This window comes from Echinops telfairi, unplaced genomic scaffold, assembly GCF_000313985.2.
Source record: "Echinops telfairi isolate 266 unplaced genomic scaffold, ASM31398v2 ScPeMD7_2;HRSCAF=8, whole genome shotgun sequence".
Lineage (NCBI taxonomy): Eukaryota > Metazoa > Chordata > Mammalia > Afrosoricida > Tenrecidae > Echinops > Echinops telfairi.
The window spans coordinates 34,927,276-34,952,599 of record NW_022103898.1 but is presented as its reverse complement, the minus strand read 5'-3'; the positions used below and the strand labels follow the sequence as shown (position 1 = coordinate 34,952,599).

Genomic DNA, 25,324 nt, shown 5'->3' with positions numbered 1-25,324 from the left:
TTAACAGCTTGAATTTAAACAAACGGCCATTCAGCAGAGAAGCAACAAGTCCACATGGAAGAAGCACACTGCTGGTGCCTTCATGAGGAGTCATCAGAACCAGGTAATAGGCATCAGAAGACGCACAACAAACAAACAAAACCAAATTGTTGAGAACGAGGGGGAGTGGAGTAGAGCCCCAAAGCCCATCTGTAGACAATGGAGCCATCCCCCCACAAAGGGGCCACAGGAAAGGGATGAGTCAACGAGGGTGCAGTATAGCATCGATGAAACACTCAATATCCCTCTGGTTCCTTGAGGCTTCCTCACCCTCCACTATCATGATCCCAGCATTGCTTCCCAATTCAGACAAGCCTGGAGCATGTACACAGGTATAAGAGATGGGGACTCATGACACAGAATCCAGGAACAGAGTGGAACTAGCGCTACCAGAGGGTAGAGAGAAGGCAGGGAAAGGAAGGGAGAGAGGGGGAATCATCACAATGATCGACACATAACCATACACCCCTCTCCAGGGGGAAGAACAGAAAACATGGGGGAAGGGAGACTGCGGTCGGTGTTAAGATATGAAAGTAATAATTTATAATCTAACAAGGGGGTATGAAGGTGGGGGTGAGTAAGGGGGGAAAAGGAACTGATACCAAGGGCTCAATAGAAAGTAAATGTCTAGAAATGAAGGAAGGCAACGTATGTACAAACATGCCTGATGCAATTGATGTGTGGATTGTAACAAGAATTGTAACGAGTCCCCAATAAAATGATCTTTTAATAATAATAAAATCTTGTTACAACGAGGGACGTGTAATCGGTGTGAAGATGTCGTTCCTTCGGGGTGACGTGGGGGGCAGTATAGCAAAGCTGTTGCAGCTAAAGGGAAGCGTGTAGGGAAGAGTCCCTGCTCGTCCGCGGAGACTACATTTCCCAGAGGGCCCCGCGCTCGCGGCGCGCGGCCGGCGTCGCCGAGGGGCCGACGGGAGACAACATGGCGGTTTCGCCGTGAGGACCCGTCAAGGTAACCGCTGCTCTCTCCTCCGCTGGTCCAGTAGCTCCGGCGAGCTGTGCGGGCCCAGCAGTTTTATCAGCGCTGTCGAGGTCTGTCTGTCGGCCGGTCGTGGCAGCAAGAAGCCGCCTGCATCCCCAGGCTCCGTCCGTCCTGCTGAAGGGCCGGCGCGTAGACGCGCGTCCCACGCCGGGCGCTCCTCGTGCCCGCCCGCTGTCCCGTGAAGCTGGTGGAGCGCGTCGCTCCGGGGACCGCTTCAGGTTGAAATCTTCCGTATCTGCCCGAGGCGGCCCGCCTCTACCCCTCGCGCCCTGGGAGACACCGTAGCTTTTACTTTGGTGTTGAATTTTGGGCCAAGGGGTCGTTCCTTCTGAAATCCTCTGCCTGGCCTGGATGATCTCCCCCCCAACGCGTGTCCTTGCAGGGACCTTGAACAGTGGGCGCCCAGCGTTCCCCTGTGTCTTTTGCTCTTGGACTCCCAAGACACGGGCCTGTGTCCTACCCCTGCACGAGCAGAGTGCCCGCCTCTGAGCCTCGGGTTTCTAGCTGTGGAATGGGCACGCCTACTTCACAGGCTTGAAGTCCGAGCACAGACTGTCAGCGCGGATTGTAAACCCCAAAAGCACGTCGTATGGATTGGGGATGAGCAGTGCTCACGTACTGGCTGTACCGGGAACCAGCACGTACCGTTTTGTCTAGAAAATAAGACCACCTGACCTGTCTCCTAATTCCATTTTATCACGAATCAAGTGATGGGCATAGCCAGCCCTCGAGGGATGTAGCAAGTGTCTACGTGGAGGTTGTGTCGATTATCCCTATCTTACCTTTGGAGAAACAGGCTGACCAAAGCATTCCAAGTTTGTAAGGGACTGATCTGAAGTCCTTGGAAGCAAACTATTTAAATTCTGCATTTTAGTTTCAATACGAATCAAAGATGCCTTTCAGGATAAATATGATTGTAAAATGAATCGGTGGTGGTGTAAGCACCTTGGAAAGTTACACTTATATAAAATCTTACATACAATGATGAAACTTTATGTTGGACTTTGGTACATTTATATGTGTACCCTTAAATCAGTTTTAATATCCTAATGATAGGCTTTCCTATTTAACGTTTCACTTAAATCAAGGGCAAAAATACTCCTTTAAGTGGTGCAGTAACTGGTAGGTTGGACCCAGAAGTGTGCAGCGCAGAGAGGATGCCCTCATGTAATTTGTGTGTGGGAGTCTTTAAGGGCGCTTGCACATTGGTTGACTACCCCAGTAAGTGGAAAGCATAGCATTGGAGTGCTCAGGAGCTTGTATTTAAGAAAAAGGAATAGCTGTCTTGTGGTTTCTGAGTTTATGTTTTGTTGATGTTGCTCATTGACCTATTGTTAAATTGCATGACACTGTAAAGTTGTTTAGAAGCCGTACTTTAAGTGACTTTTTCTTCTAGGTATTCATGTCTATCTGTAGAAGTAAATACGAACTTTTTGAAGCCCCTTGTATATTGGATCAAGGAGTTCTGGTGGCCTCGTGGTTATGTGTTGGGCTAATTGCAAGGTCAGCGGTTCAAAGCCACCAGCTGCTCCTCAGGAGAAAGATAAGGCTTTTTACTCCTGTGAAGAGTTACAGTCTCAAACTCACAGGGGCAGTTCTACTCTGCTTTACAGGGTCCTTATGAGTTGGAATCCGCTTGATGGCAGTGAGTTTGGTTTGGTTTGGTACACTGGATCACTTGACTCTCAGTAGCACTGCTTTTGTGTCTCCAGCAGGGATGAAAATAGATGTGCCTGGAAGCAGATGTTTCAGTTTCTCTGCATAACATCTTTTGCCATACTGTATGATACACGCATCTTGGTCCACCATGGCAGTAGCAGCAGTAACATGGGCACTATCAAACAGAACTGTCCTGAAACATTTCTTATCAATTCGAAGTAAGTGATGTGTTTTAATATTTTAAAAAGTCAGAAACTTTTCCTAATGTTATAGGAATGTGTATTACAGAAAATGCAAAGCGTTTAGTGTTTTGCCTGTACCTTCTCCTGTATGTGCCTGCTAAATTGCTAAATGTTGGTAATGATGGGAAAAGGGTAGAACTCCTAAGTGCCTATCGAAAGGATAGTCTTTCCTGTGAATATCAAGCAGTAACTACCAACGTGGAAAGTTCTTCAAATAGAAGAGGGAAAAAAGATCTCTCACTGAACAATACCACTGGTGTGATTCCACTTGCGTAATGAAAAGATGATCTACCATGTGGTTTCGTATGTGTATATGTAGATGTTTAAATGCAGAGGTCTGGTCTAAACAGTGGTTTCCTGTGCTGAGTACAGTGGAATTTCACTGAGAGCAGGAGATCAAGTAGTAACCATTGTGTGAATCATTTGTACTTAGTATGCTGTCATGTATTTTAAATAGTCCTTAAATAGTTTTTTTTAATTAGCAAATAAAGGGCACATTTATAGACCTTGCGTGCATAAATAATCGATACTATTTTGGTATGTGCTTTTTGTGTGTTTTTTCTATGCACATAGCCATTCAAAAAAAAGTCTTCCTTTTCTAAAGAACTGTATATGTTTATAATATATATAAAAAGAACTACGTATTCTAGTATTTTCCTCAAAACCTATTAATGCATGTTTAATAGTCAAAAGCATTCACCCACATTAGCTAAAAGAATATTAAAATTTTATCTCCCAACCAATTATGCGTTCACCATCCATTTCCTCTGTCTGTGAACTCTGTTCTCCCATTTCTAAAGCAGTAATAGCGACCCTACAGGACAGGGTTAGAACTGTCTCATAGGTTTTCCAAGGTGGTAATCTGGAAGCAGCATATTGTCTGTGAATTCTTTCTCCTTTAGAGCACCTGGTGGATTGGAACCCCTGACTTTTTTGTTTAGCAGCCAGCTGTCACCAAGACTCCCTGAGGCTATACTGTAGGTTTGCTTTTCTGAGTTAGCCATGACAGCCAGCTTTTTTATGTAGCATGGTCTGAAATTAATCTATTCCTTTGTGTTGCCTACATATTACCATTTGTAATGGAAAGTTTATTGAGTTAAGAGGAAATAAGTAGTTTCAAGGCTATTGTTGTTAGTTGTCATCAAATCGATTCAGATTCATAGTGACCCTGTATTCACGAGAATCCTCTGCCACCCTCACAATTGTTATGCTTGAGTGTATGCTTGCAGCCACCACCAATCCATCTGATTGAGGGTCTTCCTCTTTTATACTGCCCCTCTACTTTGCCAAGCATGCCCTTTTCCAGGGACTGGGCTCTCCTGATAGCATTTTTAGAGTTTGAGGACTAGGGTAAAAAGTTTAGTAGTAATTGAGAGATTTTGAGTGACTTGAGGTAAGGAGCCCTGCTTTCATGTTACAGTAAGGTGACCAGATGTCCCGCTTTTGGCGGCACAGTCCCGATTTTTAACAATTTTTTCCCACATCCTGTGGCGTTTTAAAAAAAAACCCAATTTTGGAAAGAATGCACGACAAGTTAGGGAATACGGTTTTCGGCTGCCATGTGGCTATTTCGCCAGGATATGAGTTTTATCAATGGTGTCCTGTTTTACCAATGTTAAAATCTGGTCACCTTATGTTAGACTGCTGTGAAAACTCTGGGGATGACCTATCTGACATCCTCTGACTACACGATGGGGAAGGAGGGAGAATCCAACTACAGTGAACCTTCGTTTATTGCGGTTAATCGGTTCTAGACCCTACCGTGATAAATGAAATTCCGTGAAGTAGGATTCCTTATTTGTAAATCAAATATTTTCATAGTTAGAGCATAGAGGACATGAAAAAACACCCTTTAGTCACCATTACACTCGTATTACCCAAATTATTAAACGAAAAAGGGAAAATACAGTAAAACATTTTCGACGTTACAATTATCATTTATTATTTATATTATTTATGGCATCTAGTTTACAGTATGCAGAAGAGGATTCTGGTTGAGGTTTGTCTGCTGTAAAACGCTGATAGAGCTGCCTTGCCTTCTCCCGGATGACTATAGAATCCAACGGAATGTTTTTCTTGCGCCTGTCATTGATCCAAACGGCTAGGACAGACTCCGTTTTTACTATGAACTTATTACGACTTGTCATGATACGCTTTGCTTCCTTGTTGAAAGTGAAAGTAGCCGTAGCACGGATGTTTTTTTCCTCTTTACGGATGGAGCGAACGGAAGACTCATTCAAGTAGAAATGGCATGCAACCTCCACGATTTTCTTGCCATCTTTGATCATATCCAAAAGTTTTACCTTTCCTGGATGGTGAGCATCTTCCTCTGGCGCTTATTTTTATTGTCAGAAGGCTTAGAAGAAGCAGCTCGTTTAGGAGCCATCATAGGGCTTAGATAAAATTTCTTAAAAATCGCAAACAATTACAGTACACTGTACAAAAGCAAAAATGCATCTGATACGTAGCTCTGATACGTAGCGATGCAGACAGAAGCGTGTACAGTTTGAGCCAATCAGTGGCAGTAATGACAGAGCATGCGCTGTTACGCAAAAACCGCGATACAGTGAAGCTGCGAAAGTTGAAGCGCGAAGTGGCGAGGGTTCACTGTACCCTGTTTGCCATAAGGCAGAGGTCAGACATGCCTCTGCCCTCCCTCCTTCTAGTTCCCTGTTCTGAGACCAGCCATTCCTCCCATGACACCACAGAATTCACAGACAGTACTTCACGATTAAGGAGGCTTGTTAGGGAAGTGAAAATGCCAGGATCAGAAAACATTAAGGGTAAGCAGCCAAGTTTCCCTTGAGTCCTCAACCTTTCAGCCATGGAGTCCCTTAACCTCTGCCCCCGTGGACCAAGGACCCAGCCCACTGTTCTGCCTCACAGTCAGAGAGTCTTGGTGCTTTGACTCTGTTCTGTATCAGGGTCTTGTTTGTTACCTTGGTCTCTGTGCCACAGTTCTGGTGTTTCGGGGCGTGAGCTCCACCCACCACATTAGACAAGCTCTTCAAGCGTGTCCCACTGACAGTTCTCTCTTAAGGTCATGGGCCTTCTTGTGTTCCTGCTTCTGAGACAGCGTGTTCTCAGAGCCAAGGCAAGGGCAACTAAAACGGACAAATCCCCTCGCTCAATGTTTCACATACCGTATTTGGGTGGTCCCCACCCAGTCATTTGTGGGGGTCATGGACACTTGGATAGAAAAGCCATATTAAGGGATTGTACTTCACTAGAGCTGCTAATTCCACAGGGTCACTGATTTCAACCCACCAGCTGCTCCTCAGGAGAAAAATGAGGCTGTCTGCTCCGAAGTAGGCTCATTGTGAGTCAGAGTCAATGACAATGAGCTTGAGGTGAGGAAAAGATGTTTCACCTAGCCAGTAAAAATGCTTGTTGAATAGGATTTTCACAAGCTTGCTAAATCGTATTTTTAAAGGAAGCCTTCTGTCCCTGGCTTCTTCCTCAACTTCTACTTCCTTTTTCTTTAGAACTCTGAGCTTAGTAGCATTTATTATATCATCAACCTCAGAAGGAAGGGGACATCAAACAGTTTGTGGAAAAATGGAATTGAAAGATAATGGATATTCTCCACAAACTTTGTGAAGTTGCTTTGTCTACTTAAGTAAGCAGAGGAGATTGCTTAGAGACTTGTTACAAACTAAAGTCAGTGAACATACTCTGAAACTACAGCCAGTGCATGATTATCTGCATGGAAGGTGAGAATTCTACCTCAGCCACCCTGCCTCGTGGGTTCTGTGCTGTTAGCCTCTTGTCCAAGGTCACCTATTTGGTAAATGAAAGCTGTGACCCAAACCTCGGTCTCCCCATGTTCAGTGCACTTTGCTCTATTTTCTTTCCTATAAGAACATTTGGAAAGTAAGTTGGACAACTTTGAGCTTTTGTACATCTTATCAAAGTACAATTAAACATATATGTGCAACAAGAATAGTCCATGAAGTTTTGGAGAGCGGATGCTCATTGAAATTCTTCTTGACATTCAGCTGCTCCGAGTTGATTGGTGTTAACTTTGGCATCATTCCTAATTATGTATGTAGAACTTCTGATCTTTCCCCCACCTAGAATTTTTCTCTTGGCAAAATGTCAAGTAATGAGTTTTCCTAGTATTAATTATGTAGAAATTAACATTTTATAGATAGTTCAGAAATCACTTCTTATTAGTAGGCACTGTGGGGGACATGGTAATGAATAAGATGTAGTTTCTGGCTTTAAGGAATTTAATTAGACTTGTCAATGAAACAGACATACATGGAAATACTGGAATATGAGGCACAAATAAATGTCCGTTAAGTACAGAGTAAAAACTTTACTGCATTTCTATTTGAAATATAGTTATCTGGAATATTCCCTCCTAACTATATGTAGAAAATATAATTCTGTTTTCTTCTTCTACCTTCCTACTTTGTTTCTTTTAGTGGACATGTGCATCACCTAGTTGTTTATGTTCAGAGTACATTAAAACCATATTACTCTAAATCATACATTGTTAAAAAATTATCAGTAATAAAATAAAAGCTATATATTATCCTGATTTATCATACTGAAGGCTTCTATATATCAGCACAGATTACTGAGTTAATTTTTTAATTCTTTATATTTTGTACTTTAACGTCAGTAGAATCTTGTATTCATTTTGTTAAACAATCTTTGATGTAATAGTTGAATTGGACTTTTATATGCTTTAGGATAAGGATTTGTAGTCATATCCCTAAATACATATATCATCCTGGGGTATATAAAGACGGAAATTGCAGATCCATGAATAACTGACGCAGGTGGAGGGAAAGGACTGTAAAAACGCTATAGCAATGTCATATGAAGTGCTGGCTGGAGAACATGTAAAAACACTATAGCAATGTCATGTGAAGTGTTGGCTGGAGAACATGTAAAAACACTGTAGCAATGTCATGTGAAGTGTTGACTGGAGAACATGTAAACTAGACACCTCTTGGCCCTGTGGTGAGGGTTGAAGAGCCTGGTGGGTAGAAAGATCTCATGGAGGAATAGCATGTGACTGAAGAATGAGTGGTGTTTGGAAGGGGGAGTGGCTTTCCCTACTGAAGTAATTCTAAAGATAAGGACAGAATGGGTCTGGTCAAAGGAGCAAGAGGTCCTGTTGAGAGCTGATCTTTGGCTTTAACCAAGATATATTAAGAACCTGCTTTAAAAAAAAAATCCTGTATTTTGCTACATTTGAAATTTTTCTTGTATTTAAAAAGAATACCTCTCTGAACACAGGAGAGAAGTTTCACAAACATTTTTAAAATAATTATGGCTTTTTTTGAATTTGGAATATCCAAATATTCCATGAAAGGAAACATGTTTGGGAAGATGAGCATTTTAATTAGAAATGTTAATTTTAAACTATTTTGTATTTCTTACTTAACATCCATCCCTTTTGTAAAGTACAGATTCCAACTACACTGAAGTTTTTGGAATACCCATACACATATTCTTTCTTATCTCTGCTCCTTGGCACCTTTTCCTCCAGGGGCAAGGATCATTGTGCTCATCCTTTGTCAACTGCAAGTAATTCCCTCCACTGTCAGAATACCTTAGATATTATCTCCTGTCAGTGGCTCTCTTTATCCTCCACAGCCTGTTCTGGAGCCTGTCCATGTGCGTCTCTCTCCTGATGCTTGCCCGTCCTGATTGTGCTTATCCTCCATCTTGGACTAGACTTGCTTCTGTCAGCAAACTGTACAAACATTCTTTGAGAGCAGGGCCTGGATCTTAGTTTGTTATTGAGTCCCATGTCCTTAGGACAGACAGACCAGGTTCACACACAACTTTAAGTGTTGGTTGAATAACTTTCATTTTTGAGAGATCATATGTTGAAGTTTACTAAATCCATTTTACTGTTTGGGGTCTTTGCAGATGGAGTTTTATACAGTGTTTGTCATAAATCGACACCGCCTCTCCCAGATGACTATAATTGGTATGTACTAAAATCCAATAGAAACAATGTCTGCTAGCTATATCTGATGTGATTTAATTTCTTGTTTTGTTTTTTCTGCTTTTATTCCCCTGATTATTTTATTTTAATTTTGTTTTTAAAAATTACTTAAATTATCTTATTTATCCATTTTCTGGGTTTATAAGCATCCTGGATAAAAATTCTCATCACCGTGTTTCAATGAATACTTAATTTGTTGTGAGACAGCCATGCTGTTAAAAATGCTGTCTTTTCTTCCCATAACATACTTTAGCTTTCATGGAAAATTTCATTAGTGTGTATAGTTTCGTCTTAGTGATCAGATCTATTAGTTTAAGCAATTATTTAGCTTATCTTTTGTTTGACATTGAATAATCCTAAATTGTATATATTTAATTCAACTACCATTATTTGGTACTTAATCAGCTCCAATCAGTGTAGTAGGAACTGGGAATAACATATGAATAAACCCTGTCTTTTTGTCTCTATCACAATAATTGCAGCATATTTTCTTTTTTTTCTGAGCTGATGAGTTTTATTCATCCTGAGGGGCTTTTAGAAAGTTTGTGATAAAAGAGCTCATGATCTTTTAATTCCATCTTTCCCAGAAAGTTTTAAAGCCCCTTTGTATTTTCAAAACCTATGTTGCTCTTAGCCCAAATTTTAGTAAAAATACATTTTATTCTCTCTTCACACCAGTTTTAATTTAAATCCTAATTGTACATTTAGTGACTCCTAACATAAATATTGATGAAATTGGATTAGGTAACACTTTTTGAACCTAGTAAGATTGAGTCTTACAAATTTTGCATTATGTAAAACTCTATCCTTCATACATATGATAGTCATTGTAGTCATGTTATAATTCCTTTTAAAACCATGGTGACATAACCTTTTGTCTTAGTAGTCTCTGTTGACTGAAATATAATTGCAGTATATTTCAAATCTGGCTGATATAAAATCCTAGACACTTAAAAAAATTTTCAGGCATCTGTTGAGCATATGAGTTACCTAAAAGTTTTGCTTTTGCTTTTTTGGAATATATACACATCTAAGGACAATAGTAGTTATCAGGGCCTTTGGAAAACTAGCTTAGTTACTTAGTATACAGAGTGAGATCCAGCCAGGATATTCCTGGAAGTATTGAGGAATGTTGTCCCAAAGAAGGTCTTCTGAAGGATACTAGTGGAAGGAGGGGACATTCACCAGTTCCAAATTATAAGTGTTTTCTCACAATTCTTCCAGAGACACTTGGGGAAATGTTTGTTCAGAACAAGTGCTCAGCTCCCATCTTTATGACTGAAAATCCAGATCATTGCTTACCTGGGAGAGCTTGTGCTTTGCCTTAATAATTCATCGATGTAATATTCTTGAAAACCATTTATACCTTTTTTTTTTTTTTGAGGGCTGGAGGTGAGGGTAAAGTGAGGAAAGAGAAGGAAGAGAAGTTCTAACAATGCTGACTTCCTGAGACTTTCATAACTTCCATAAACATTCTAAGGGCAGTTTAGATAAAATAGTGATGACGTAAGGATTTTATCCCCCATTTCCTGGTGGTCGTTGGGCTGACATGTTTTCTGGAGTGGCCTGAGTTGTCGGCTGTAATATGGATATCGGATTTGTCAGTCCAGTGATACAGCTTCTGCTTTTTAGGAGGTATGGTTAACCAACTTAAAATCTAAGGGCAATCATTTTGGCTTAAATGTAATTTGATGCTATTTCTAAAATACTCTTTTTTTTAGCAAGGTAGAGCTTGCTTTGACATCAGATGGCAGGACAATAGTATGCTACCACCCTTCTGTGGACATTCCATATGAACATACAAAAGTAAGTATGAAAACCCCCCCAATATTTTAGGAATGTGAAAAAATGAAATAAGTTTGAGGAAATGTTTTTAATTGCTGTTAGAAACCCTATGTTCACTTAGAGCATCCAAAGAGAAGGGGACGGTTTGACTCTCTTTATGTGGCTTAGACCTTCTTTTGGCTTTCTTAAAGACTGTGTACTCAGTACACAACGGGGACCGTTTAGACTCAATTATGGCCTAAAGCCCTGGCAGTGTTTTCGTTAGACGTCAGGCATAACAAGTTTGAATTTACAAAATGCTTCCTATTTTACTCCATATTATAATCTAATACACTGTGAAAAACTAATATGTAGAATGCTGCTTCATAACTTTTATATTGTTGACTCTGATAATCCTTTTAATATTTGGTGAATATTTTTATTCTTGGCTCTTTGTTGTTTTTTTGCTAATTGCTTTATAACCACAACAAACGAGTACAGAGGAGGCCTGTACGAAACAGCACAACATAGGTACAGAGATGGAGGTGTTCCCGTAGCAAGGCTGAAGAGTCCAGTCTCTGGTATTTGGGATTTAGGAGGCAGTCCTTGGTTTTGGATGGCTCACTGGGTGTGTATGCACAATCCAAGCTTTAACTAGATTTGAGCAGAAGGATGGCTACTTGGCCCAGGTAGAAGTAGAGGAGGTGCTTAGTTTCATGTGTCACATAACTACCAAAGTTTCTGTCCACAGTGCAGTGCCAAGTGGGATTGTACTTCTTGTCAAACCTCTTCTTGATGTGGGCCGCAGTGTCCTTCTCAGTGTTGTAGCACACTCCTCCGACATGTCGTCATTTCTGATCACAGTCTTTCGGTCGGACATGGTTAGCGTGAAGCACGGATGAGCACACTGCCACGGTCCTGGGCAGGGGGTGGGGTGGTGGTGGTGTTAGAGCGGCTCAAACACAGTGAGAGGAACTGTGCTACCGAAGCCGTGTCGCATCTCTGTTGGTTGTTTCTTTTGAGATAGTATGAGTATGTATTTTACGGGATTAGTTTATTTTTTTTCAAAATACAGACAAAAATAGAAGCATGGTTTAGTTTTAGTTTGCCTCGTGTTCTTTTTTTTAAGAGATAAATTGTTTTATTAACCAATCATTGATTATTACCTGGAGAGTATATGTGTACTTGCTTTTACATTGGAAAAATGGTTTATTAGTATTCATTACACAATTGCTGTATGTGGGAAAATAGTAGCCAATAATAAAGTCAACTCTCTTTTCAGGCCAATTATCAATCTCTAGATTATAGCAAACATGGAACATTTTTCATTCTAGTCTCTAAATTTGGAGTCAGAAATGTTTATAGAAATAAATATGAGGAATCTGATAAGCTAAAATATGTCCCAGCAAATAGCTTTGAAACCCTAGTAAAAGGCTCCTTAGCTTCTCACCATCTATAAACAGCTTCACAAATCATTTGAAAATCAGCCTAGAGCCAGATAACAACCTGTGTTCCCCAGCTCCATGCTTGCAGTCAACCACTCCTGAGAAAGACCAAGCAGCACTAGTTGTGGAAGATCACACTGAAGCCTGAAGCTTGTACACAGACCTTGGTTCCAGCTCAGTTTTCTGGCTTAGACTCCTCAAGTACTGCTTCCTTCAGAATCTTCACTAGTGAATGTAAGCGAGTGTATGTCTGCAGAATCTTCTTCTTCAGCGCTGCCATCGTTTCTGTGAGGGGGCACGTTGTGAATATCCATCTCAGATGCATTTACTATGACTTTTGTTTTTAAGAGATAGCGTACCATCTTGTCACTGGAAAGGCAAAAGTGACCTCTCAAGGGATCAAGAGTAGCATGGGTAGAATAGAGATTGAAACCAATGGCAACCCCCCAGGAGCCACAGAATAAAAGGTTGTGAATACTCAGCCCCACTTGGTAGTCCACGTGTGCATGGGAGACGAGAGGGCAGGAGCACCGCATGTTCTTGTACATTCTCAAGTATCCTTTTTTTTTAAAGATCCTTTTATACATCAGTTGTATCAAGCGTATTTGTACATATGTTGCCATTATTATTTTCTAAACATTTACTTCTATTTGATCCTTTGGTATCATCTCCTCTTACTCCCCCCAACCTCATGATCCCTTAATAAATTATAAATTATTATTATTTTCATATCTTAAAATGACCACTGTTTCCCTCACCTACAGTTTGGGTCTCTTATTTCTTTAAGCTCTCTTTTATTGTATTTGGTAATGTTTGATTTGATTTTTTGGATTTTTGGAAGAAAATAGCTAGATAATTCAAGCTATCACATGGTACATCTCTGTTGTTATTTTTAAAAGTCATTATTAGGGTCCAGGGTACTGGGGAACAGGTATAAGTGGAATGGCCAAGAGAAACCTACTAGGTGACAAATGAAGAAAGACTTGAAGGAGGTGAGGGAACAAATTATGAGGATTTTTGTATAGTAACCTAAAACAGAAAAACTGTATTTATAGGCTAAAATTCATGATTTTTTAGTACTCCTTAGGGTCAGATAGTAATTTATAAAGATGATTTTATATTTCACTTTGTACAAAAGAGATGACCCTTAAAATAACTATCCAAGGGACTCTTTAAAAAAAGTATATAAATACTTCCTGTTTGGAGGGCTGAAAAATAAATGATAATAGCTGCGGTTTAAAGGAGCTCTGGTAGCACTGTCTGGTAATTGCTGGACTGCTAACCTCACGTTGGCAGTTCAAATGCACCAGCTACTCTTGAGACAGATGAAGCTATCTGTTCCCATATGGCTTCACAGTCTCAGAGCCCTATAGAGTCATTCTGAACTGGAATTGACTCAATACCAGTACTTTTCAGTTTGACTTACCATTGTGATTATACCAGGAATAGCAAAATATACTACTTCTTATTATATCCCTTAATCTTTAACAGAGTCTTATTAAGTAGATATAGAGCTCTGGTGGTGTGGTTGTTAAGTGGTCAGCGACTAAGTAGAAGTTTGGCTGTGAAAATCCACCTGTGGCTCTGCAAGAAAATACGTGGGTAGTTTGCTTCCTTGAGGATTATAGTCTAGAAAATGCTATGAGGCAGTTCTACTCTGTCACCAATGATCACTATGAGTCAAAATTTACTTGGTGGCACCCCAGCAGCATAAGATAGATATTACTTCTCTGATTTATAGAAAGAGAATATAAGAGGCTAAATAATTTGTTTAGTCACAGACCTATTAAGTGGGGGAGTCAGTTCTTTTAAAAAAATTTTTTATGTGTATAAGAAAGAGATTTATATACAAGAGCAATTGAACATTGAGAAAACATCCCAGCCCAGTCCAGATGAAGTCCATAAGTCTGATACCAATCTATAAAGTCCTCTTCAGACTCAACGAAATAGATGCAATGATGCTGAATGTAGAAGATCACAGGGCAGTGGGTAGAAAATCTTTGGATCCAGTGGCATTGGAAACATCTCAGCGCTGGCAGGGGTCTCTACATGGCTCTCTGCACACAGGGCTGCATCAGGGTGGGTCCATGTGTCTTGTCAGCTGCTATGTATCCCAGGGTGTGTCAGCCTCATCAGTAGAGAGTCTCCAAGGGAGTGAACTGAGAGAGAATTCTCAGGAGAAGGCCATGCCCACACAGAGGCCTCATTGGCTATGATCTGATTGAGAAGCTAGATTCCACCCCTACACTCTTAATCCTCAAATTGACAAACGATTATATCTACCACAGACCACCCCTTGTTGATTTGACACTTTAACATAACTCTGTAACCATACATAATTTTCAAACAATAATGAAATCATATCTGTACCTAACAGGATGAAACTAAAATGTATACAATTCAATATGTGCCACCCTCATTTAAACATAACATTTTATAAATGAACAAAACATCAGGGCTAGTGGTGAGAGTCGAGACACCGGGAGGGTGGAGTATAAAGAGGGAACCGATTGCAGGGATCTACATAAAACCTCCTCCCTGCGTGACAGACAACAGAAAAGTGGATGAAGGGAGACGTTGGACAGTGTAAGATATGACAAAATAATAATTTATAAATTATCAAGGATTCATGAGAGAGTGGGTAGAAGGAAGGGAGGGGGAAAAATGAGCTGATACCAAGGACTCAAGTAGAAAGAAATGTTTTGAGAATAATGAGGGTAACGAATGAACAAATGTGCTTTATACAATTGATGTTTGTATGGATTGTGATAAGAGTTGTATGAGCCCCCAATAAAATGATTTTTTAAAAATGAACAAAACAAAAATATCCTATGCTTAAGAATTGCCATTAAGTAACAACAACTCCTTAATCCTATAATCCTATGAATATATTCACCCACCTATGAAAGTTTGTAAGCCAACCACTTCATGCCTTTATACCTCCAATTTTGGGTATCCAATTTCTATACTGCCCACTTACATCAATCCAGTGCTCTGAAAAATCATATTTTTCGACGTGAAGAATCTTCATTCCAGTTGGAACCTTGTGAAATCCGCATCCCTAAGCAAAGTCAAATTGGGATAGGCCATCCATAAAGTCAACAGCAATATGCACCAGTTCACAGGCTCAAAAATCTTCTCTTCATCTGGTCGGGTTCTGGTCAATTCAATGTAGCTGCCTCTCTTAGCCTCACCAGTGTGTCCATTGGTCACCTTGCCTTAGACCATGGCCCTATCACAAATTCTCAACAACCTTAGTCCCTTGTGCTAGGTCATGAACTTCAGACCGGTCAACCAACCCACTCTCGTCTCTCCTCTAATTCCTGTAAACCATGTCCACAGGTGTCAGTGGCCAGACTCAAATCATCTCCCTATTTGCTGCTTTTCTCCCACTTCCACTCAATAAGTGGATCCAGGTGGTCACCTCGCAAGCATTTCAGGCTGCCCATAGGCTTCCTTTAACGTTTAGTCCTAGAGTTTTCTTCATGGTTCCAGATTTTTTCCCAGCTTCTGACAAAGACCATTAGAGTTCAAACTTCAAAGAGTTCCTTTTTATTCCCTCTTCAGTCAATCTTATCCCCAGGCATGTCTCTTGGAATGCAAATGTCCTGAGTACTCCAAAGCACTGGGTGGGGCTTATATTTTCAGAGCCTTTTTTGTGTCCTAAACACATCTAAAGATCAAATTAATGTCTCGAGGTAAGTGGGCTTACAAACTCTATTTCCATACTTCCCCAAATAATTTCTTTCAACAATTATATCAATATATCGATAAAAATAAGCAGAAAAAAATCAGTATAAATAAAGTAGACTCAAAGTAGAATCAGATACTCTATGGGGGAGTCGGTTCTTGACCTCTTCAGTGTATCTTTTACTCATTTCTAAGTGGTTCCTTATTTCTGTTTATGCTCATTTGCTACTTATAAGTCTAGCTATGGAAACCTTTCATAATCTGGTTTCTCTGTCTTCATTCTTTAAAAAATGACATCTTGTGTATTCTTGCTAGAATTCCTTTCCTCACAATGTTTGTTCTCCCTCACAGACTGCCTTCTGCTTTCTGCGACAGTGCTTGGTCTTTCCTTCCTCCTGCTGCTTTCTGAGGTCTTTGCCACTTGGCAATTGTGCAGTACTTGCTCAGTGATGTCGTGTTCATACACTTAATGTGTTGCTTCTTAAAGTGATCTTATTATTTTAGTTATATGAGTTAAATATTAGTCAAGTTTTATCCATAGTTTGTAGGTTTCTTGAGATGGAGACCTTATATTCTATAACATTTAATGCAGTGGTAGAATGCAGTAGTGTCAATAATATATGAATATAAAAAAGACAATTTTATTTGTACTGTTTATTATCTGGTTAATTCAGACTTTCATTGTATTATAATACATGTGTATGGAATCCTGGAAGCAAGTTAATGCTACATTCTTGTGTTTATGCTACAGACTTTACTATCCCTTAATATTTAAAATGTAGGTAACCTGACCTGTCAAGGCAATGAACTCAGAGTTCATTGAGCCATTCCTACTGATGGGAATATGTTGTTATCACTAAAGTGTGTTTGGAAGGCGTTTGGTTTTTAGTAACCAGTTTGGGAGGAAAACAGTTCTCAAGCCACCATAAACCAGCATTTGATGACATTTTATTCATCTGATATAAAAACATTAACATTCTGATTTCCATTGTATGTAAGAAATGCCATTTATGAATGGTTAATCACCTTACGTTATAGAAGGGAGAAATTGTGAATTTTTAAGTTAACTTGTAATAAAGAACACAACTTGCAATTTTTTCAGATAAAAAATATAAGTGCTTTCATTTTTTTATCCCAAATAATAAAGTATTAAGAATTTTATCATTGAAAAATTCTGAAAATTAATTGTGAGAAGAAAAATGTTTCAATTTTTTAAATGATTAATGCAATTATGTGATACTCTGTTTTGATAACTACCCATGTATAACAAATCATTGAAAAGGGGGCTTGTTTTATTGTAAATGCAATTAATACTAGTGAAAATTCCCACATTTTGATGCCTTTTATTGATTATTTTGTAGCCTATTCCTCGGCCAGATCCTATACATAACAGTGAAGAAACACATGATCATGTGCTGAAAACTAGATTAGAAGTGAAAGATGAGTCCCATAAACAACAAGGACCTATGATAGAACAACTTAGCAAAATGTTCTTTACTACGAAGCACTGTTGGTATCCTCATGGGCAGTAAGTTCTATTTCTCGTCTTTCATTTATACAGCTAAGGGAACATACAACATTCTTTGCATTAACAAACTTGTATAATTGTATTCTATATGGGGAGATTAATTCTCAGTTTGAACATCTACTATGTTATATTTTTTAATTTACACATTTTATAGTGAAAATGAATACTACTTTTTTCCTTTAACAAAGCTTTCTTGAATTTTCTATGAATTCTTGAAAATTGATACTACTATGATATTGTTCTACTGCTCAGCTGTTAGTTTGTCTTACTTTGGTGGCTCACATGTTGCAGTGATACTGGAAGCAAGGCCACAAATAGTTCAAGTACCATCAGGCTCATTTGTGGGAGACAAGTTTCATTAGAGCCAGATCCTTCTACCAGCCTACTTCTGAAACTATTAGTAAGAAATCTGTGAATTGCGGTGGAACATTATCTGATACGGTGCTGGAAGAAGAGTCTCTCAAACTGGAAGACATTGGGGAAGACCTGCCTCATAGTGGAGTTGACCTTAGTGATGTGGATGGAGTAAAGCTTTGGGAACCATCATTCCCTGATGTGGCACGTCTCACAATGACAAACAAAGCAAACAGCTGAAACATCCATTTAATAATCAGAATGTGGAATGGATGAAGTATGAATCTAAGAACATTGGAAGTTTTCAGTGATGAAATGGAAAGCATAAAGTTGGGTATCCTAAGCATTAATAAACTGAAATTGCTGTCTTAAATTGATAAAATACATGGTCTACTATGCTGAGATGATAAATTGAAGAGGAATGCCATTGTATTCATTGCCAAAACAACATTTCAAGATCTATTTTGAAGTAGAATGCTGTCAGTGACAAAATAGACCTACAAGGAAGACCAGTTAATACAACTTTTACTCAAACTACACATTAGCCACTAGTGCCAAGGATAAAGTAGTTGAAGATATTTACCAACTTCTGCAATTTAAAACTAATAAGAGATACAATCAATATGTATTGAGGATGATTGGGAATTAGAATGCAAAAGTTGGAAGTAAAAAGGAAAAATTAGTAGTGGAAAAATAATGGCTTTTGTGATGAACACAGTGATGGAAATTTTGTAAGATCAATTGCATATTTATTGCAAATACTTATTCTGTACAACATGAACTATATACATACAACATCATTAGATAGACTCAATTTGACTATGTTTGTTTAAAGAAAACATGGGGAAGCTCAGTATCAGTCAGAACCAGGCCAAAGTCTGATTGTGGAACAGACCATTAGTTGCTTATATGCAAGTTCACATTGAAGCTGAAGAAAATTAAAACAAGTCCCTGAGAGCCAGAGCATAACTGTGAATGTATCCCACTTGAATTTAAAGACCATTCCAAGAATAGATTTGATGCTTGAAGACTAATGATCAACGACCAGATGGATTGTGAGATAACAAAGATAAGAAAGCAAAAGGTCATTGAAAAGACAGGAAAGAAAGAAGGGCCCGGAGGGAGGTCAGAAGAGACTGAAACTTGCTTTTAAACTGAGAGTACCTAAAGCAAATAGAGACGTGAAGTAAAAGAGTTGAGCTGAAGATTTGAAAGGGTGGTTTATGGGAGCCAAGTGCAGTATTATAATGAAATGTGCACAGAGCTGGAGTTAGAAAACCAGAAGGGAGAATGTGCTTGGCATTTCTCAATCTGAAGAACAAGAAAAAATTCAAGCTTTCAGTGCAATATTAAAAAGCTTTGTGTGCAAAATATTGAACGACAGGAAGCATCAAAAGAAGATTGAGAGAATACACAGTTACTGTACCAAAAAGAATTGGCCAATACTCAGGCACATCACATGATGAAGAACCAGTGGTATTGAAAGAATAAACCTAAGCTGCGCTGCAGTTGTTGGTGAAGAGCAAGGCTCCAGGGATTGACAGAATATCAATGGAACTACATCAACACCGGGATGCACTGCTGGAAGCATGTGCTCATCTATGCCAAGACTTTTGGAAGACAGCCACTTGGGTGATCATCTGGAAGAGATCCATATTTGTGTCCATTCCAAAGAAAGTGACAAATAGATTGCAAATATCTAAAAGTATCCTTAATGTCATGCAAAGAAAATTTTGATGAAGAAAATACAAAAACGGTTATAGCAACACATCAATAGGGAGCAACCAGAAACCTAAGCTGGATTCAAAAGAGGATGTGGAACTAAGGATATCATAGCTGATGCAAGATGGATCTTGGCTGAAAGCAGAGAGTAGCAGAAAAATGTTCATTTGTGTCTTATTGACTATGCTAAGGCATTCCACTGTGTGGATCATAACAAACTATGAATAACATTGAGAAGAATGGGAATTCCAGAACACTTCATTGTGCTCATGTGGGACCTACACAATGACCAGGACATAGTTGTTTGAATAGAACCAGGGACTACTACTACATGGTATAATTAATCAGGAAAGGTGTGTGAATCAGGGTTGTAGCCTTTCACCATACTTATTCAATCTGTGTACATGATAAATAATCTGGAGTCCAGCCCAGGAGAAGCTGGACTATATGAAGAAGAATGTGGTACCTGAATTGGAGGAAATCTCATTAACAACTTGCAACATGCAAATGACACAATTTTGCTCCTTGAAACAGAAAGGTCCTTAAAACATTGATGAAAATCAAAGGCTTCCACATGGAAGAAGCACACCAGCCTGTGTCATCATGAGGTGTCGATGGGATCAGGTATCAGACATCAAAGACCCAGAACAAAAACTCATAATGTGAATGAGCAGGGTTGTGCGGAGTGGAGGCCCAAAGCCAATCTGTAAGCAATTGGACATCCCCTTACAGCAGGGTTGTGGGGAGAAGATGGGCTAGTCAGGGTGCCGTATAGCACCGATGAAACATACAGCTTTCCTCTGGTTTTTTAATGCTTCCTACCCCTCACTATCATGACCCTAATTCTACCTTACAAATCTGGCTAGACCAGAGCATGTACATGGGTACAGATAAGAGCTGGAAACACAGGGAATAAAGGACAGGTAAACTCCTTGGGACCAATATTGACAGAAGTGATACCAGGAGGGTAAGGGGAAGGTGAGGGGAGAAAGGGGGAACTGATCACAGTGACCTAAACCCCCTCCCAGGGGGATGGACAACAGATAAGGGGGTAACGGGAGACATCCGACAGTACAAGACATGAAAAGATAATAATTTATAAATTATCAAGGAGGGAGCAGGAGGGAGGAGAAATAAATGAGGTGCTGATATCAAGGGCTCAAGTAGAAAGAAAATGCTTTGAAAACGATGATGGCAACACGTACAAATGTGCTTGAGATAATGGATATATGTGTGGATTGTGATAAGAGTTGTACGAGCCCCCCGTAAAATGATTTAAAAAAAAGAAAGAAATAAAACCATATATTTGTTCTATGGTTAAAGAAAAAGAAAATCAAGACTTCATTGGATTACATCTCTACATAAAGAGATGAAAAATCCTTATAACTGACTTGTGGGATTCAGCCCCACATCTGGAAGAGTCCTAAGGTGTAGTATTAAGTTAAATTTGGAGGGGAGGGGAGGGGCCATCCCCTACCTGCTGCTACAAGTACTACCCACGGGTTCAGTAAGCACAATTGTATGGTTGAGATATATAAGTATTATATTAGAGTCATTGAGAACATGAGAGATACAATAATGCGGTTAGACACATTACATGGTAGCATTGCTCACCTCAGCCCAGCTTGGCGGCCCATGTGGAGAGAGGGGTAAGGGAAGGGAGGGCAAGGGAACAAGGGAAAGGGGGAAGAGAGAGGTCAGGGAGAGCTCTATATTGCTGACCCATGCCTATATACCTTTTGGGGGCATGATTATAGAATCACATGTCACAGGAAGGGGCAGTACAATAGGCATACACATTGTAGGAAGGGGATCTATGATAGGCATAAGCATAACAGGAAGGGGATGAGCTAGGGGTGTGCCCATAGGAATGGGAAGGTCTAGGGTTATACATGTGACAAGATGGGCGGACCCTAGATTCATAATGGCCACCTAACCTTGGTCATCCTTGGGTGGGTTTGACCTCTCTGGTGTCTCCTACAAGGAAACAGACAGCTACTATCCTTATCAGAAGGGAGTGAGCCCTACTTGTTGTGGGATAAGCAGTGGTGTCTGCCTTGTGTAGATGGCTGATTGCTCTTAGGGAGAATGACCCCTAAATCTACTCCTGACTACCTCCAAGTGTATAGTCATTCTCAAGCAGCTAAGTCTGGCATATATTTGGGGGAGACAGCTTGAGAGAAATCCTTCTGTTTCCCACACTAAGGGACAACTGTGAAACTGTAGGGAAGAAATTAAGAGGCAAACAAAAGCTGTGGGGTGGTCACCTCCTTGGTGTTGGGAACTATGTCCTAGCAGGAGAGAAAATGTATTCTTATGTCAACGTACATAATCTCAGACATGCAAGCCCCCATAACTACAGGTAACCATATACATTGCAAAATGGTCTATACCCTAACTGTCGAGGTTCCCAAGTTCATTGGAGGAGTAACCTAACAACAGTGCTGGAGGTAGGTAAGGGTGAGTGACTGTCCCCTGAGCCAGGGAGAACAATTGCAACATATCTGCTCCTAGAGTTAAAGTTGTTGGCCAGATGGCAATCAGCCTTGTGCTTGTAAAAGTTAGCACTATTATGGGAGGATACTGTGGGGATTAATCTTACTTATCAAGATGTGTTTGGGACTCTTCTCTAACTCACAAGTGCAAAGGGCTCCCTCCACCCAGAACCCTGGCCTTCCAGGCTTCTTAAATATGAAAATCAAGAATTGGTCTGCATATACTCTCTTCCTATTTCTGTTTCTTGCACTGAGTCAATAAGCAACATCATGCCAAACAGAAATATTGAAGTTGTCAAGGATTTAATTTTACTTGATTCCATAAGCAGCAGTAAAAAAATCAAACACATATTTCTTTAAGCAAATCTCTTTAAAGTGTTAAAAAGCAAAGATGTCATTTTGAGGACTAAGGTGTGCCTGACCTAAGCATGGCTCAGGCACATAGGGTCAAGCACATCTTAAGTCCTCAATGCCTCATGCATTTGAGAACTGGACAATGAACAAGGATTACCGAATAAGCATTGCTGCATTTAAATTATGGTGTTGGTGGAAAATACTGAATATCCCATAACCTGCCAGAAAAACAAAAAAAAAAGTGTGTTGGAAGAAATACAGTGAGAATGCTCTTTAGAAGTGAGTGTCACAAGAATCATCTCACATAATTTGAACATCTTTATAGTGAGGCCAAACCAAACTAAACTGCAGTGGAACTGATTCCAACTCATAGCTACCTTATAGGACAAGGATGAACGCCTCCTGAGGGTTTCTTTTAAATTATAGTTTTATTGGCACTCCTTCCACGTACACACAATTCAATAGTTCAGTCATATCAAGAAAGTTGGACAATCATTACCACAATCAATTTAAGCACCCTTTTTTGTTGTTGCACTCATTGTAATTATTATTTTTTTAACTGTGGCAAAAATATACCAACACATTCTCCAACTCAACACCTACATGTCTATTTCAGTGCCATTGATTATATTCTGTTATATAGCCACTACTGAGATCCTTTCCAAATTATTCCAGCATCATTAACATAACTTGATGCCTCTTGAACGAAAACCTTCTTCCTTCACCCATGGTAGTGGTCAACTTTGGATTCTCTCCCCGCTACCCCCTCCCCTGCCTCATAAAGTACCGTATATACTCGAGTATAAGCCAACCCGAATATCTGCCTAGGCACCTAATTTTACCACAAGAACTGCGTTAAAAATGTGCTGAAGAACTTGGCTTATACATGAGTATATACAGTAATTTTACAAGAATCGTCAAAAAACATGTATTTTATCCCAAAATATTCTTAAATCAGTAAAGAAAATAAGGAAAGACAGAAAAGCAAACAAAATTTTCCATGGTGTCATCAGTCATAGATAATCATTGCTACCAGTGTATTTCATTTTTCAACCCTACATGGATTTTATTAGTTTGCATATTTTTATATAAAGTCGCCATTTACTGATGGCAGTAAGTGTGAGTATAATGATAGAGTATATACAAACTATATCCTGCATCCCTTCTTAATATCATGGCTAGTTTATATTTCTTGTAGGATTTCCAGAAGAGGAATAACTAGATAAAAGTTATTAATATTTAACATTAGAAATATGTGTTGTCACATTACTTTTGAAAAGTATTGGTTCAGCTCTTCACACCCATTTTCGCAATGGGCATTAGGGTTTTTAAAATACTAGTGAATCAGAAGGGTTGTGGGGAGGAGACGAGCCAGTCAGGGTACAGTATAGCACCGTTGAAACATACAACTTTTCTCTGGTTCTTTAATGTCGTCTTCCCCCGCCGCCCACCCCCCACACTATCATGATCCCAATTCTGCCTTACAAATCCGTCTAGACCAGAGCATACACACTGCTACACATAAGAGCTGGAAACACAGGGAATCCAGGACAGATAAATCCTCAGGATCAGTAGTGAGAGTAGTGATACTAGGAGGGGAAGGGGGAGAGAGGGGGAACCGATCACAATGATCTACATATAACCCCCTCCCTGGGGAATGGACAATAGAAAAGTAGGTAAAGGGAGATATTGGACAGTGTAAGACATGAAAAAATTATGATTTATAAATTATCAATGGTTCATGAGGGTGGAAGGGGGGGGAAGCCGATACCAAGGGCTCAAGTAGAAAGAAAATGTATTGAGAATGATGATGGCAACAAATGTACAAATGTGCTTGACACAATGGGTGTATGCATGTATTGTGTTAAGAATTGTATGAGCCCCCAATAAAATGATTTTTTAAGAATACTAGTGAAGCACAAAAGCAAATAAAAGGTTCCTCCTTGCTAAATTTGCATTTCTCCTATGTTTTAAGACTATCGTACATTTTTCCATAAGCATATTACTAATTGTATCCTACTGTATATGAAGATGATTTTACAGCATGAGAAGCTTCTATTTAGAGCAAAACATTCCCGTTTAAATGAAACTTTAAAATGTTCACTGTGTTTACAATGTGGTGGCTCTTTATTGTCAGGATGAATAGTCATTAATTTTTAAGGGTTTGTTTTTTTTTAAAGTTTTAAGATCAATACAGATTAGTATGCTGAAATTATTTTCAGGAGCTAAGTAAATTAATTACTTATGTGTTAGAATATAATTTTTTATCATTAGGAATTATGGCATTTTTATTAAGGAATATCTATGTACTTTCATTGATTTAAAAAATTAGTTCTATTAGGCAGCAGGAATTTAATCTCTCTATCTAGAACAGTTAACTTTTATTAAAATGATCCTATATTTTTTTTTAAGGTATCACAGACGTCGTAAGAAATTGAATCCTCCGAAAGACAGGTGATTTTGAGGTTCTCATTAGGAATCGTAGAGAAATATTGCCTTTTGCCTCATTTGCCACTTGAGAAAAATATCCGATGTAGTCCCTACTATGTTATAAATAAACTAATTAAAAAAAACATTTCTTATGTTAAAATGTGGTATTTCTTTATGGGCCTTAAGAAATTTCTTGTTTGACATTCTCATTTAGTAGAATCTATTATACATCTTTATTTTTCCTTTGAGAAACTAGTCTATTTCTTATGTCAAGTAAGATTTTTGTATCACCAGTCAAACATTGTTAGTGTTATAAATATGCTTACTAAAACTGTATGTGATTGCCCTCTTCCTAAAGATTTTTGATGGCCTTCTAGAGTAAATTGAAGTACACCCAGAACGTAGACGTTAACAGTGTTTCCTTTTTAGTAGCTTCAGAAGGAAATAATTACATCAATTACATTTTAAACAGTTTCTACTAACTCCTATGTTCCTTATATACTGTATTAGTTTCGGTACTTTAGAGAAACAAATCCACAGAAACTCATGTAAAAGAGAGAGTTTTATATAAAGGTTAACTGCATCAAGAAAACATCCCAACCCAGTGCTGCCCAAGCCCACAAGTCCA

General features: G+C 39.2%; 1 protein-coding gene across 3 annotated transcripts; it reads left to right on the top strand.

The window, feature by feature from the left end:
- The first annotated feature begins 956 nt into the window (after positions 1-956).
- Positions 957-24,844, top strand: MRPL42 (mitochondrial ribosomal protein L42). 3 transcript variants are annotated; one of them, XM_013004136.2, is made up of 6 exons: positions 957-1,012; positions 2,758-2,919; positions 8,836-8,896; positions 10,636-10,720; positions 17,175-17,341; positions 24,679-24,844. In XM_013004136.2, exons 2-6 carry the CDS (start codon positions 2,826-2,828, stop codon positions 24,722-24,724), a joined length of 453 nt encoding a protein of 150 aa, XP_012859590.2. In that variant the 5' UTR covers positions 957-1,012; positions 2,758-2,825; the 3' UTR covers positions 24,725-24,844. The 3 variants fall into 3 exon arrangements, with proteins under 3 accessions (XP_012859590.2, XP_045146927.1, XP_045146925.1); XM_045290992.1 differs by having other exon boundaries at positions 997-1,012; positions 2,755-2,919; XM_045290990.1 differs by lacking the exon at positions 957-1,012 and adding an exon at positions 1,032-1,092.
- Positions 24,845-25,324: the final 480 nt, after the last annotated feature.